The 14,265-nt window shown below is 52.6% G+C and overlaps 6 protein-coding genes across 6 annotated transcripts; 3 read left to right on the plus strand and 3 right to left on the minus strand.

The window, feature by feature from the left end:
* Window positions 1–347: 347 nt before the first annotated feature.
* Z519_08208 (uncharacterized protein) lies at window positions 348–3,385 on the minus strand (the record flags this gene model as incomplete). Its single annotated transcript, XM_016765936.1, has 2 exons — window positions 348–1,993; window positions 2,044–3,385. 2 exons carry the CDS (start codon window positions 3,383–3,385, stop codon window positions 348–350), a joined length of 2,988 nt encoding a protein of 995 aa, XP_016617981.1.
* Window positions 3,386–4,844: 1,459 nt separating this feature from the next.
* On the plus strand, window positions 4,845–6,048 carry Z519_08209 (uncharacterized protein; the record flags this gene model as incomplete). Its single annotated transcript, XM_016765937.1, has 2 exons — window positions 4,845–5,265; window positions 5,315–6,048. The coding sequence occupies 2 exons, from the start codon at window positions 4,845–4,847 to the stop codon at window positions 6,046–6,048; spliced, it is 1,155 nt and encodes a 384-aa protein (XP_016617982.1).
* A 651-nt stretch (window positions 6,049–6,699) lies between these two features.
* On the plus strand, window positions 6,700–7,750 carry Z519_08210 (uncharacterized protein; the record flags this gene model as incomplete). The annotated part of the gene is made up of 2 exons (XM_016765938.1): window positions 6,700–7,621; window positions 7,689–7,750. 2 exons carry the CDS (start codon window positions 6,700–6,702, stop codon window positions 7,748–7,750), a joined length of 984 nt encoding a protein of 327 aa, XP_016617983.1.
* A 583-nt stretch (window positions 7,751–8,333) lies between these two features.
* Window positions 8,334–9,812, plus strand: Z519_08211 (uncharacterized protein; the record flags this gene model as incomplete). The annotated part of the gene is made up of 1 exon (XM_016765939.1): window positions 8,334–9,812. The coding sequence occupies one exon, from the start codon at window positions 8,334–8,336 to the stop codon at window positions 9,810–9,812; it is 1,479 nt and encodes a 492-aa protein (XP_016617984.1).
* A 247-nt stretch (window positions 9,813–10,059) lies between these two features.
* Window positions 10,060–11,523, minus strand: Z519_08212 (uncharacterized protein; the record flags this gene model as incomplete). The annotated part of the gene is made up of 1 exon (XM_016765940.1): window positions 10,060–11,523. The coding sequence occupies one exon, from the start codon at window positions 11,521–11,523 to the stop codon at window positions 10,060–10,062; it is 1,464 nt and encodes a 487-aa protein (XP_016617985.1).
* A 334-nt stretch (window positions 11,524–11,857) lies between these two features.
* Window positions 11,858–13,903, minus strand: Z519_08213 (uncharacterized protein; the record flags this gene model as incomplete). The annotated part of the gene is made up of 1 exon (XM_016765941.1): window positions 11,858–13,903. One exon carries the CDS (start codon window positions 13,901–13,903, stop codon window positions 11,858–11,860), a length of 2,046 nt encoding a protein of 681 aa, XP_016617986.1.
* Between the last annotated feature and the right edge of the window lie 362 nt (window positions 13,904–14,265).

A 14,265-nucleotide genomic window follows, 5' to 3' on the forward strand; every position in this document is an offset into this window, starting at 1 on the left:
GTCTCTCAGTCAAGTGACCCGAGAGCAAGAGCTGTGCACAGCCAGGGTGGTGGGAGGCGGATGGTGGGTGGTGAGAGTATCCCTAACCTCACGCGACAAAGCACCTCAGCTTCCTCCACTCAGGCGACCGAAGTGGCCCCTACCCAGCCCCTGGCCTGCGCCATCCCCGCACTTCCAGGTAAAAGAACGCCTAAGAGGCCTAGTGAGCCCCACCGAGCCATGCCACAAGCCAGAGGTCACCGGCCTGCTCGGAGAATCCAAAAATCCGGGGTAATCCCTTCGCCCCTTTTTGCAGGCCTTGGCACCATCCAATACAGCACGCTCGAGATATACCGGCTGTCCAAAATCTAAAAGCCTGCCTGTCTCTTCGTCCCCTTCTTGCCCTTCTTCTCTGCTTGTCTCGTCCCATAAGCACCTCTCTCCGGCTGTGTCATGCTCAATCCTGGTAGTCCAGTCGTTTGACTCGAGCTCGGTGCAGCTGGCTGACTGCTTTGCACCTCTCGCTCTGGCAGATCGGAGACCTTGGGTCTGCTGCTGATGCCGGGCAATAAGTTTCGTCGCATCATAACCTCTTGACTGATGAGTTGAGTTTTTTCCAATTTCCGCTCTAGTCGAGCGGCAGATTTGAGGGCCTTCTTCCTCTCTTTGGTGTTCAACGACTCTGCCGCTATCTCCTTCTGCGTGAACTTGATCTTTTGATTTGTTTGCTGGTAGGAATAATCTGCGGGATTCTGTTGTATAGTATCCGGGAGATGGGCTAGAATGTTGGAGATGTTCGCGTGATGGTCGAGCAGTAAAGGCGGCACTTCACGATGAAATGTTGCGTATTTCCGTAGACGGGTGACTGCAGGTTCTTCTGCATCGGGAAGAGTCTCTGGTGTTGGTGCCTGCGAAAACTCTTGATCATCCGATTGTAGACCTAGTGACGGAGATGGGACCTCACCATCCCGTGTCCGGGTCGAATATGGTAGTGGAGAATCAGATGGGTGAGAAAGATTCTCGGAAATCAACACGAATGCCCCCAAAAAGCTATCTCCCACTATCTGGCGGACTAGCCTTTCGCGATTGACCCGACCGCGGTCTGTGACTTGACCTGATAGCGATTCGACATATACTCTAACCAAGCTCTCGTAAAGGTCAAGAAGTAAATGCCTGTGCGAAGCACTAGGGAAGCCCCCTACAGCAGAAGCGGCCGGTTCGACGGTAATACTGGCTTGGGGCGCGAGGGTATCAAGCCAGAGAGTCGCGATTTGAGAATCTTCTTCCACATCCGTGATGCGACACCTGTCGACAAGGTCTGATATCAGATGGATGGGCGTTACCGTATCCTCGTCTTTGAGACGTTCTAGATGTTCAATCGCTTGTTGCAAGGTCGACCTGAAAGACATACCATCGTTGTCCTTTTCCATCAAAGTTTCGTAGCGCAGAAGACCCCGCCAATTCCGAGAACTGAAAGGAACAGGTTGTACATCTTGTGAAGTGACATGCGCAGCGCTGGCTTCGCTAGTCAAATATTTTGTTTCTCCGTCATCCGCTATAACAAAATCGTCGAGATCCTCGTCTAGATCCTCGTCTGAACCATCGTCAACGACATATTCAGAGCTCAATGGATGGGTATTCAGAAGCTTATCCAGAGTCCGGGGCAATGATAAATGTGGCACCTTCTCCCTAAACTTGTTTGGTAGATGACCCGAAAGGCCAAATTGCTCGAGTTCATGCTTGTACAATGCTTCGATAACTTCCCCTGTAGCCAAGCAGGCAATGAGCTTGATGAGACCGAATCCGCCAGCCGCCAAAGCCCGATCTTGAGTTGAGAAGGCTACTGGGCACATGATGATATCAGTGACATCCCTCATGCGTTCTGTTAGATGCTGCGGTAACTGAAAAGTTGAAGGATCACGGATGGCGACAGTCGTCGAAGAGGAATCCTCTTGTTCAAATTGGTACAGGACGGCGAAATGGCTAGTCGCTGAATAAAGGAGTACCCACGAATCTAAAACTATATGTTAGCGATACGCTAAGTTGAACAGTAGATCCCCGTACCTTGCAGAGTTTCAAAGACACCCATACGGAGACCCAGATCGGTGCGATCGCGGTAATGATTCCAAGAACATACCAATTCAAGCGCTTCCTTTGGATTTCTCATCCTCCAAGTGCTCTGAGACGAACTGAATATGAGGAAGCGTGACGTCGTCAGGACGAATATGAGATCACTCCGACGGTCGCTGATTTTGACATCAAGAATCAGGTTCCGATCTGACAGGGATCCCAGGCGCATGTCGACCTGACCCAAAAATGATCCTGTCTGATCAAAAGCCGCAGCAACGCGTCGATTGCACACCAAGAGTCTGTCCATAACTCCTTTCGGGTTCGTTAACCAACAAGCTCGGTGCCATTTATCCCTGTATGTTGAGATCCCTGAGAACAGAGATTGCTGGCCGGAACTGCTTATATGGTTTGACCCTTGCAGAGATACTTGGTGTAGAATGCGCGCCGACCTTGATATTCTTCCCGTGACCTTCCAGACGCTCCATTGCCCACCGGTGTCCACAATTACCACCCGACTCCGATCCTGGGGATTGAATATGGCGTGCGCGTGAGGTTCGGCTCCCGTTCTCGAACATGGAATGGTGACGACTGGACATGGATCCAGAAGCACCTCAGGCACTTTGTGCTTTGACAACGTGGGCCGCAAAATAGTCGTGCCACTTGGCTTGACAACAAGAAATTGCGTGCCCTTCACATGACTGGCGGATGATATGTGAAGTATTTCGTCTGTCGACTCCGCCCAGTGCCCCAGCACGTTGCCAATGAAAGGAACTGTGCACAAATTCAGCAGACCAGCCTCGTTGCGGATGGCAACCTGACGCTCCTCTATGGCAAGGAGCAGAAGAATGCCGTTATTCGAGCAAGCTCGAAATGCAACGATCGGAGTATATGGGGCGTCGTTGTGCAATCTAGAGTCAAGCGAAGGTCGAGCATGTCCAAGAGCCAGGACGCTTTCTGATGGTCGATTGAGCTTTTCGGACTGAGAGGCTGTCGTATTTGACTGACTGGGTAAATCGACAGCAAGCAAGGCTGCGTCGGGGACTCGCTTCAGGAATAAATTCTGCAGTCCACGACCTAGTCTAGAGTCTTGCGCTTTCTCTCTTGCTTGTACAGAGTCTGGGGCAGAGTTCCACGTCCGTTCGTCCACCAACAGAAAGTGAGATGAATGGTTCCAGCTGGCCTGCGTTCTCTGTCGATCCTCGGCGTCTTGAGTCTGATGCCGGCGCAAAAACGTCCATTCATGCCTGCGGACATCGTAAGTGGCAGTACCATGGTGTCCAAAACTCAGCGCATTTGTTTCGTGGACATGATGGCCGACGCGCCGAGCGTCAGCCATTCGAACGAACTTTTGCCGGTTGCGAACAAAGTCGTGAGTGCAGGAAAGACATGGTCAGAATTGACGCGTGCGTGAGATTTGGAATTGAGGCCGATCAGGTTCTGAGTTCGCCTAGCTGTATGTTTAACCTGATTTAAAGATAAAAGTGAGGTGGAGTTCGAACGTTTGCAACCGCCTCAATTTCATAAAAAAAATTCGCATTAGAGTGGATTGCATCAATCTACGACAAGTTAGTGTCGGCCTGCGTCAGCCGAATTCCAGAGGTATATTAGATACTAGGCAGAGGATGATATAACACTGCTAGTTGGCTACAACAGCACATTTCCTCTGGGGAGTGTAAGAATAAAAGAGAGGGTTGTTGGTTTAATGATGAAGCTTGTTTTTGTACTTTGACCCTGTGATACAGACCTCATACGGTGTGTGTACGGCTTGGCAGTCTCCTCGCTCGTCGTACTCGTACACACTGATACACCAGGATGACAGAGAAAAAAAAGTTTAGGGAAAGAAGAAAGGCGCAGATGGCCACAAGCGACCGTAGTTTCTGGCCGGCAAAAATCAGAAATACTCTTAGCAACGCTTGGTCTTGAGTTTCAGTTAGTTGGTGATATTATTGAGCTTTTTCCATGAAATGAACGTACTTCGATCCCTGGGCGAAGAATTAGCATCATCATAATGTGAAGTTACATATACGTCTTGTACTCACAAGGTCCTCCGGGTTATGAGCCCGGCGCGCTTCCGCTGCGCCACGTTGCTCTGTGTGCTGATTTACGAGGGGTATTTTGCATTTATAATCTATAATCATGTATTTTTGAGCGGATGTGGATGGGGGCAGTGCCAAGAGTCTTATGTCAGACACTTCTGTCGGCATCCTAGTTCTTCCGACGGGCTTGGCAACCGCTTCCGCACAGGCAAGCTCCCCTCCTCCATGTCAGGCTTTGGTTAGTACTACTGTACGAGGTACAGCGTGAGGACTTCTCTTACTGTGAAATGTGTCGCCCCCCAAGCCGGCAATTCTCCGTCTCGCAAAAGACCCGGCTCGTCCGTTTCGGCCGATTTACGCAAGTACGATGGAACATGAAGCTCTACAAAATCCTAATTCGACTTCGTTCAATTCGCTCTCGCCAGGCACTCCTTGAAACCCCACGTAAATGTTTTCTCGTACGACTAAGCATGTATCCAATGTTCCCCACCTCCCCATCCGGGTATGTCCAGGAACTGGACTGGCTGGCAGTTTGACCCTTTAAGCATTTGCTCTTGTTTAGGGTATTGCTGCTGTCGGCTTGATGAACGTGACTAGTCTTTCTATACGAGGTGATTGTGTGATGCGATGGGGTGACGCTTTCCTGAACATTCCACTCGCAGCAAAAGATATAAATATGGAGTTGAAAACGAAGGGTGGTCTGCTCGCTATCACCAGATATTCAGTTGCCCCGAAAAGCACCAACATTTCCCAACAACCATGTCGACCAACTTCCACGCCCTCGTCTTCGGAGCATCTGGCATATCGGGATGGGCGCTTGTGAAAGAGTCCCTGAGCTATCCCACTCCCACCACTTTCAGTCAGGTCACCGCGCTGTCAAATCGTCCCTTATCGATTTCGGACGCCCATTGGCCTAACGATCCACGACTGCAACTGGCCAGCGGCATTGACCTTACGGCCCCCGTCGACGTTGTTGCTGAGGCGCTGAAGGAAAAGGTCCCGAAGATCGAGACTGTTACTCATGTCTTCTTATTTGTCTACATTAACACAGGGAAAGACCAAAAGACGCTCAAAGAGGTCAACACTAACCTCATCAAGACCGCTGTAGAGGCTATCCAAGAGGTCTCGCCCAACATCAAAAGCTTCATCCTACAAACTGGTGGAAAGGCGTATGGACTGGGTATTAATGGCTACCTCTACTTCTTGGACCTGATTAACCGGAACTGCAGAACGCCCTGATGTCGTCAAAATTGTGGCTCCGCTCAAGGAATCATACCCTCGAGTCCCAAAACCGATCGCCGACGATATCTTCTACTACTCTCAATACGACGTGCTCGATTCTTTGTCGAAAGGGGCCTCGTGGACATTCACCGAAATCAGACCAGACGCTATGATTGGATTTGTCCCAGGGACAAACGTCATGAATCTTGCTCAAGGACTGGCATTCTACCTAAGCCTGTACCGCGAAGTTCATGGAGCCGGGGCCAAGGTCCCGTATCCGGGCGCTGAGCATGGCTACCGTCACAAACATACTGACACCTTCCAAGACATTGCGGCGAAGATGGAAATATATGCGGCTTTGAACCCCGAGAAATGTGGCTCTGGAAAGACCTTTAACGTGACAAACGGCGACGTGGTGACTTGGGCAGACAAGTGGCCCGGAATCTGCGCTTATTTTGGTCTTGAAGGGATTGGTCCGCAGGGCACTTTTGAACCCCCAGCAGAGTTTGTCAAGAGACATGCTGAAACCTGGAACAAATTGGTGGCAAGAGAAGGGCTCAAAGCTAGCCAATTGGACTCGTATTACTGGCCTTTCATGGACGTTATGATGGACAAGGCGTTCTTTGACCGCCAGTATGACTTGAGCGCCACTCGGGCAGTGGGTTTTGAGGAAACTATCGACACTGTCAAAGCCTACGCAATCGCTTTTGACAGGATGAGAGCCGCAAAGATCATTCCGTAGGCGGAAGGGCCATATCATACAGATGATGTCGGGTGAAGGCACAGAACTGCATGCGTGGCTCGCTTAATTTTCACCCCTTTCAAGTGGATAGTGTTGACAGGTTCCTTAATTTCGATCCAGCATGGGCATCTCTCTTAGCGAGATATACCTCTACACATAAATCCCTCGTGGCAAGCGATAATGTCGAGTTTCACTGCTGTCAGCTCGATGTTTCAAAAGACCGTCATTTCAGTTGTGCGAGCTGATGAGACGCAGCGCGTGACGTCGGGAATTACGGTGGCGCACATAAATATTCACAGCCCACTCTCTCCTGTTCTTCGTCCCTCGCTCGTCTCCGTCTGATATATCACTATGTGTTGCGAATGGCGCGGATGGATACAATGAGGTGAAATCAGAAATAACACTCGTTGAGGCGGACTATCTCGGCGATGAACAAGGAAGTACTCTTTCAGCATCTACGCATATCCTTGTGCCTACAGCCTTTGCCAGCTAAGGGTCGATCAACTACTCCCCCTTCAGCCCTGTCGAAATGAGCTGTGCGTGGGGTGGTAAGCATGATGAAGAGAAATTGCCTTCTCTGCCAAACCAGAGCTCCTCCCTCCGATCAGACAGAGATTGAACCATTTCACATGGGCCTGGTTCTCGACGACGATGGCCACAGGTTTGCTGGCAACTGTCATCTACCAGACACCCTACGAATTCCGTGGCTTGACCACAATCGGTAAAGTCATCTTTATTATCGATCTGATCATGTTCGTATCCTTCACAGTCTTGATAATGAGACAATTCATTGTGGCACATGGTTCCTTTAGACATTCATTCATCCATCCCGGAGAAGCCTTCTTTATTGGAACACTCTGGGTCTCGGTCAGCCTTATTATCCAAGGTTTGGATTCATATGGTCACTCTGCTGGTTGCGGGGTCTGGCTTGACAAGGCGATGAAGGTATGCTTTTGGGTGTACTGCAGCTTGACCCTGCTCTTTGCGATTTCTCAGTACGACCTCCCGTTCGTTACTCAAAGGATCAACATCCAAGGGATGACGCCTGCCTGGATCTTACCCATGTATCCGCTCATAGTCATAGGACCACTGGCAGGGGTGATTCTTCAACATCAACAGCCTCCCGCCGGAGTCCCTGTTTTTGTTGCCGGAGTCACTTTCCAAGGCCTGGGGTGGATGGTCATTGTCTTCCTTTACGCGATTTGGGTTATTCGTCTATTCTCTGCCGAACTCCAAGTACCGTCTCTGCGGTCTGGCATGTATGTCGCAGTAGGCCCGACAGCATATACCGCCGCGGGCTTAGTCATTCTTTCTGAACGAGCAACGTCAGTCCTCCCCGTTGATTTTCTGGGTGTACAGACAGTCTCAGCACCTGAGATTCTCCGTGCAATGGGCAGCATTGCAGCGATCTTCCTCTGGCTGCTTGCGTTCTGGTACTGTGGCATTACAACAATCTCCGTCTTCAATGGGATCAAGACCATGTCTTTCACGCTCACATGGTGGGGGTTTGTCTTCCCTAAAGCAGGCCTTGCGCTTGCCACGACCGCCATTGGGACCGTGCTTGATAGTCCTGGTATCAAATGGGTCAGCTGCGCGATGATCTGCGGTATTGTTCATGCTGTGGCTAATTGTGGGCGTAGCCCATGGCCCCGCGGTTTGGAAGGGCCATATTTTGTGGGAGGGGAAGGACGAAGATGCTTGAGGCAATGGGTTACACACGCCATTTATTTATTTATAATTATAAAGACAATATCGGGAAGTTCTTTCCAGTGGACAGGGGACGCACAGAGAAAGATGCTGGTAAGTGATCTGACTGGATGCTTTAACTATCTCTGCAATCGACTACCACTTGTCATCATCTTTTCGACCAAACATATCGGCTATCATGGAGAATGCCTTGCTGAGGACCAATCAACAACAGTGGCCCCTTCAATTCATGCGCACGGCGCCGTCACCGGCAGATTCCGGTCCTCCATCTCAGCCTCGAACCCATTGAGAGGCTACTCGGTACTTAGCAACTTCGAGCTGAGCATGTGCAAGCGCCCTCGCCGCTCGGCAGGGAATGCGATTGGCGGCACACAACGACCACGGGCCCCACGCATCCTCTCGCTGGCTCTCATTCGCTTTTTGTACGGATCTCTTCGAGTTGGCCTGGGATTGAGCCCAACAACAAGGGCCTAGGGGATCAAACTCAGCTGAAAGGTGCAGCTCTAGGCCGGAGTTTCTCATTCGCTGTCGTCCCATCTCTGTCCCCTTATTATCTCTTTTCGTCATTAGCCGCGACCATGAACTTCTTTCCATCCTTTCCAAAACCTCGACGACAACAGAAGCCGCCCGAAATGGTGCCCCCTGTCACTATCCGCAACATCAGCAACAATCCGCTGACCCTGGTGCTGGTCGAGCATTTCGATCCTGCGCCGGATGAAGGATTCCAGATGCAAAATGTGACGGCTTCCTTGGCCACGATCACGAATGGGCTGGGCCTTACGAACAACACCACCCGCAAAGCCGTGCCTCAAATACCTGCGGACGCGAGGCCCTTTGCGACCAGAGAGGTTTCGATCAAGCTGCCGCCGTTCACTGTGGTGCCCACGGACATCAAAGCTGTCATCAACAAGTCCAATGAGCGCCTTCGACTGACATTCCAGACAGACCTGGGAGGGAAGCATCAGATGTACTGCCCTGTGCCGACGGCGGAGACGGCGTCGCTGGTCGCTCTCGCGGCGAACCCCAAGTTGCGTTTTACAGGTATCTTTCTCCCTGAGACTTCTTATGTGGCTCTGTACAATACCTCGCACCTGGAAACCTGGATGAAAGATCTCCCAGACCACACTCCACTCGGAGTCCTGTCGGTTCCGGGCACACATAATTCGCCTACGCATCACCAAGCCGCGCCATCCGTGCGTTGTCAGGCGGTGTCGCCGAAGGAGCAGCTCAAGAACGGCGTCCGCTTCTTTGACATCCGCGTCCAGGTCCCAGAACCCTACGACCCGAACTCGGACAAGCTCATGCTTGTTCACTCTTCCTTCCCCATCTCTCTCACAGGCAACAAATACTTCCGTGATCTCTACAATCAGATCCTCGAGTTCCTCAAGCAAAATCCCAGTGAAACCCTCATCTTATCACTCAAGCGTGAAGGCACGGGCAAGGGCACAGATGAGCAACTCTCCCGCATTCTGAAAAACAACTACACCAACCCACGCGAGTGGTTCACCGAGCCGCGCGTGCCGTCTCTGGGCGAGGTGCGCGGCCGGATCGTCCTGGTGCGACGATTCGTCCTCGAAGAACCCCTACGGCACGAGTGGAACGGCCGGGGATGGGGCATCGACGGCCACGTCTGGGCCGACAACACGCCCAACTCGATGTGTCCGTCGGGTGACATCTGCGTGCAGGACTTCTACCAGGTGATGGAGAAGCCGTCGATCGAGAAGAAGATCACGTACGCGTGCGACCACCTGGAGCGCAGCGGGTCGTGCTGCCTCCTGCAGGGTCAGAACGTGGGCAGCAAAAAGTACCCGCTGTACGTCAACTTCCTGAGCGCGAGCAACTTCTGGAACGTCAACTGCTGGCCCGAGAAGGTCGCCGCAGAGGTCAACCCTGCTATCGTGTCGCACCTCTGTCAGAGGCACATGCTAGGCGACAACGGTCGTGTGAAGGACGGAGACTGGAGCACCGGCATCGTGGTCACCGACTGGGTCGGCCTAGGAGGAGATTGGGACATTGTCCGATGCATTGTGGGCATGAATGCCAAGTTGATCAGCTAGATAGACAGACAGGCGGTACATATCCCAACTTGCATGTTGCCTTTGCTTTTGCTTCTTGCCTTGTGCTCTTGCCGAAATCTGGCATACACACATCCTCCATGCGATTGGCTCGGTGTGTACTTCGTCCTCTATATATGCCAAAAAAAAAAGATTTCATCGCATGTAGCTTTCAAAGGCCCTAACTCTGCGTTTATTGTATTTCAGCTCATGGCAACCAACATATTACTACGCAAAATCTTGTCTTCATTTAACTCATGTCGACGACCATAGTCCCCGGCTCTTCGAGGTATTTCTGCACCACCTGTGCCATCCTCGCCATCGTGGCCCCGTCGACGACCCTGTGATCCGCACTCCAGCTCAGACTGACCATCTGCGCGGGCTTGACGGTGACGCCATCTGCTGCAAAGACCGGGACGGTCTTGACCTTGCCGACGCCCATGATGGCGAGCTGGCCCTCGACGATCACCGGGGCCACGACCTCACCGCCGATGTTGCCGATATTGCTGACGGTGACGGTGCCGCCCGTGAGATCGTCGTTGCCGAGCTTGCCTGCTTGGCCGAGCTGCGAGAGGCGCTGGATCTCGCGTGTGATGGACGTAATCGATCGCCCATTGACGGCCTTCACAACGGGCACGACAAGTCCTTTGGGCGTGTCCATGGCTATCCCTATATTGTGCACCGAGCGCATCATGAGCTGTGGCTTCTTAGGGTCAGTGGTCAAGTCCAGCCGCGCGTTGAGGAGAGGGTACTGGTTCATTGCCAAAGATACGGCCTTGACGATGAAGGGGAGGTACGAGAACTTCGGCGTCGTCGCCTCTTCGGGTTTTCTGGCCGTGTTCAGTCGAGTCCGCATCGAGGCGAGGTTCGTGATGTCGATCGTGTCCGAGTACAGGAAATGCGGGATGGACAAGGCCCCTGTCATGCTCTTGAACATGGCTGACTGGATAGGCGTCAGCCTTTGCGCGCTTTCCGTCTGCTTCGCGTCGATTTCAGGCTTCGACGACGGCCCCGACGATACAATGGTCGGAGGAGTTTGCGCAGGGCTGCCTTGTTCGAGATATCTGTAAACGTCCTCTTTCAAGACACGGCCGTCCTTGCCAGTGCCCGGGATATCTTCGATTGCAATGCCGTGCTCCTTCAACAGACCCCTGACGGCAGGAGTCGCCAGAGAGGCGTATTTGCTGGGCAGCTTAGGCACCGCTGCAGGAGTCGATGTGTCTTGTTCCTCGGGATGTCCGGCCCTGTTATCCTCTGCGGCTTGTTCCTCGTCTGCAATCTTGCCAGGATCGTCCTGGTCCGCCGGCGGCTTTTCAGTCTCTTCAGGTTCTGCATCTCCCTCCACTTCGATGTCGACCATGGCGTCACCCACTTGCACGACGGCGTCCTGTGGGAAATGGATCTTCTTGATGACGCCGCTGAACTTGGACGTGATCTCGACCGAGGCCTTGTCGCTCTGGACCTCGCACAGAGGACTCCACTCTTCGATGGGAGCCCCTTCTTCCACAAACCATTGGATGATCTGTACCTCTTTCACCCCTTCACCGATGTCTGACAGTGTGTGTGTTTCTATCCTGTCTAACCGAGTCGTCGCGTGGAAGTGTCTGCTCATGCGGAGGAAAGAGGCGTATGTTCGAGGACGCGTACCAAGGCTTTGGCTCCGCGCCAGACATTGCAGCCATCGCAAGGCTTGTGGTGAAGGAACGTACTTCATGGTGCAAGTTGGAGGGCAATCCGTCAAGGAGACATGGAGCGGCTCCCTTTTTTCTTTTTGTCTTTCTCCTCCCCGGACACAAGCAAGTATTTGAGCGCAGTGAGATGCTGGAAGCCAACCGCGGATAACCGAGGAGCCGCATTGATGGGCGGTTGTGACGGTGGTGCGGAGACCGGAGACTCACTAGACCCCGCCGCCTCCCCGTGACTTCAGCCAAAGCCTCGTCGCCCTTCAATTTTGTTTGATCAAGAACATACCATATGGTTTAAATGGCACTCTTCAAATTAATCGATTATCGTTCCCAAGGTCGAACTTGTACAGTACCCTGCTTCAACTATGCACCGCCCTCAGTCAGCACCCTAGTCCAGTCAAACTTCCTCCACGTCTTTCTAAAATCCTCGACCCTCTTGTCTGTCCCTCTATGCCACCGTCCTTGCCTCTTGATCACATCCGGTTCTAACCCAAGCATGCCGCCAATGATCTCTCTCGCGAATAGATCGCCTCTGGGCCACCGTTCCTGGTCCTCCACCACATGTCCGATGCCGCCATCCAGTTCGAACCAGACGTGGAAATATGGCATTTCTTTCACCAGACTCCTCCGGAACGCCAGTTTGCCCAATCCGCCAGACTTGGCTTTTGCCAAGGTGTCAATAATCTTCTTGTGCTGGGACCACTCGTCTTCTGTGCTCAGAAAGGCCTCTTTGAAGAAGGCCGGTGCGGTTTCTCCCAGGCTGTAAGGAAGCGGTATGACAGAAAGCGCTGCGTGCGGCTTCCTGTGCGGAAACGCAGCATTCTCATAGAAGATGACGTCGCGACCCTGGTCGTGGTACATGCGCGTGAGCGATTTCATGAAGTTGCGGATCTCTTCCCATTCGTCGTCGTCGCATTCGAGGAGATTTGTGCGATGTTCGGTTGGCACGATCATGGTGGACTGGGGCGAGAGTTCTGGTTCGGTCGGGAGAGTGAGGTATGTTCTTGTCGCGAGAGACACGACAGGAGCGACAGGCGGTGTCTTCGTATCTTCGTGATAGCAGAGCGGACAGTTCTCCAAGATCCTATTGAGTTTTTGATACTCATTGATGGCGACATTGCGGAGGCTGACATCGGACTTGTGTACCCGTTTGGCCAGTTTTTCGGCATTCTCGTCGAGGTAATCAAGGTCATTGCCAAATTTGGCGTCCTTGGCTATCCGCTCCGCCATCCGCAGACCCTCGCCTCCTTGCTGTCCGCGTGTGCGGCGTTCTTCACGGACCATGTCTTCAATGCTCATGTCTTCGTTCTCCTCGACTTGGCCGCGTTCAACTCCTCGGCGGTTCTGCACAGCTTTGACTTCATTCCGAGGCGCGGATGAGAGCATGCGGTTATCCATGGCGGATAGGGTGATTATCGTGGGATCCTGTGACTCGAACGCAGCAAGCGCTTCGGCGTACTCCTTTTCCAAGTCCGCGGTTTTAGGGTCTTTCCGCATTTGAGCCCTCATGAGTTGTGCCTTGAGTTTGTTCAGCGTAGTCTGGTCAACCTTCCGGGTAGTGGCATTGGTTGTCGCGACAGGAATCTGCTCAAGAACTCGGTCTGGACTGGTCTCAGTTTCTCGTGGATGAGGTCGTTTGAAACCGGCATCCATCTTCCGCTCCTGGAACAGCTCTCCGCTGGGCTTGTCCTTGCCCACATAGCCATCACCGTAGGTCTTGCGGCGGTCCAACTCGATCCTTTCCTCCCTCGCGTCATCAAATTCTCGTAGACTGTCGTAGCGTTCCAAGGCAACGTCCTCCACCTTGCGGCCTGTTTCTTCGGCTTGCCGATATACGCCTTTTAGCCTGGTCATACGCCACTGAGAGCCAGCATCTCCAAATGTGTAATCAACTTCGTGGCTGGCTGGTTCGGCTTCGAGCTCGTTGGTGGGAGTGCCGTTCTTGAGATCCCGCAGGTGATGGTTGATTTCTCTTTCATGCAGTTTCAGCTCAAAGTCAGCTTCTAGAGAACCAGACTTCGGCTGCGGCGAGGGTTTGGGTCTTTTCCTCTGGACATAGTCGATATCGAGCGCCGAAGGAGTCTCCATCCAGGCATCACGCTTCAATTCGCCCGAACCTGAGCTTGTTGCAGGTGGCTTGTCCTCCTCTGTGTCCTCCTCTCCTCTACTGCGGCGGTGATGTCTGTGCCTATGTCTACTTTCCGACCCTTCCTCGTCTCTTGAGTGTCTCGTTCTCTTTGACCGGTGACCGTCTTCGTCATCGTAATGCGAGTCGCGGTGTCGAGAATTTCGGTGATGGTGATGGTGTCGGTGCCTGTGTTCGGACTTCTCGTGTTCCTTGCGCCTCTCCCGTCTCTTCTCCGCCTCTTTCTGCTCTGCCAACTCCTTCTCAAAGTCTTCCAGTGTCATTTTCGACAAAATGTACTTGAATGTTCGGGTTTGGTGGAGTGAATGAGATGTCGGGGGAATTTTACCAAAGCTGCGGAAAATGGTTGCGTGGTCTGACGCGAAAGTTGAGAACCCCTCCAAACGTAAATGACAAAACGAAGGGGTTTTGAAATCACCACTCCGTACCGCGTGCTGCTCGTGGGCTTCGGGCCCCCTGAGTGCTCAGCGCCTCAAAGTCTAGACCACGCAGGCACATGGCAATGATACCCGATTTGTTCTTCTACGAGAGCTTTGTGGACTCCTGGTGACGGTGACTGACAGGATTTACAGTATCATTCATATGATAATTTGCTGACGGGATCGCGATGGTGGCGCTCCCTCGA

The sequence above is a fragment of the Cladophialophora bantiana genome (assembly GCF_000835475.1).
Source record: "Cladophialophora bantiana CBS 173.52 unplaced genomic scaffold supercont1.12, whole genome shotgun sequence".
Lineage (NCBI taxonomy): Eukaryota > Fungi > Ascomycota > Eurotiomycetes > Chaetothyriales > Herpotrichiellaceae > Cladophialophora > Cladophialophora bantiana.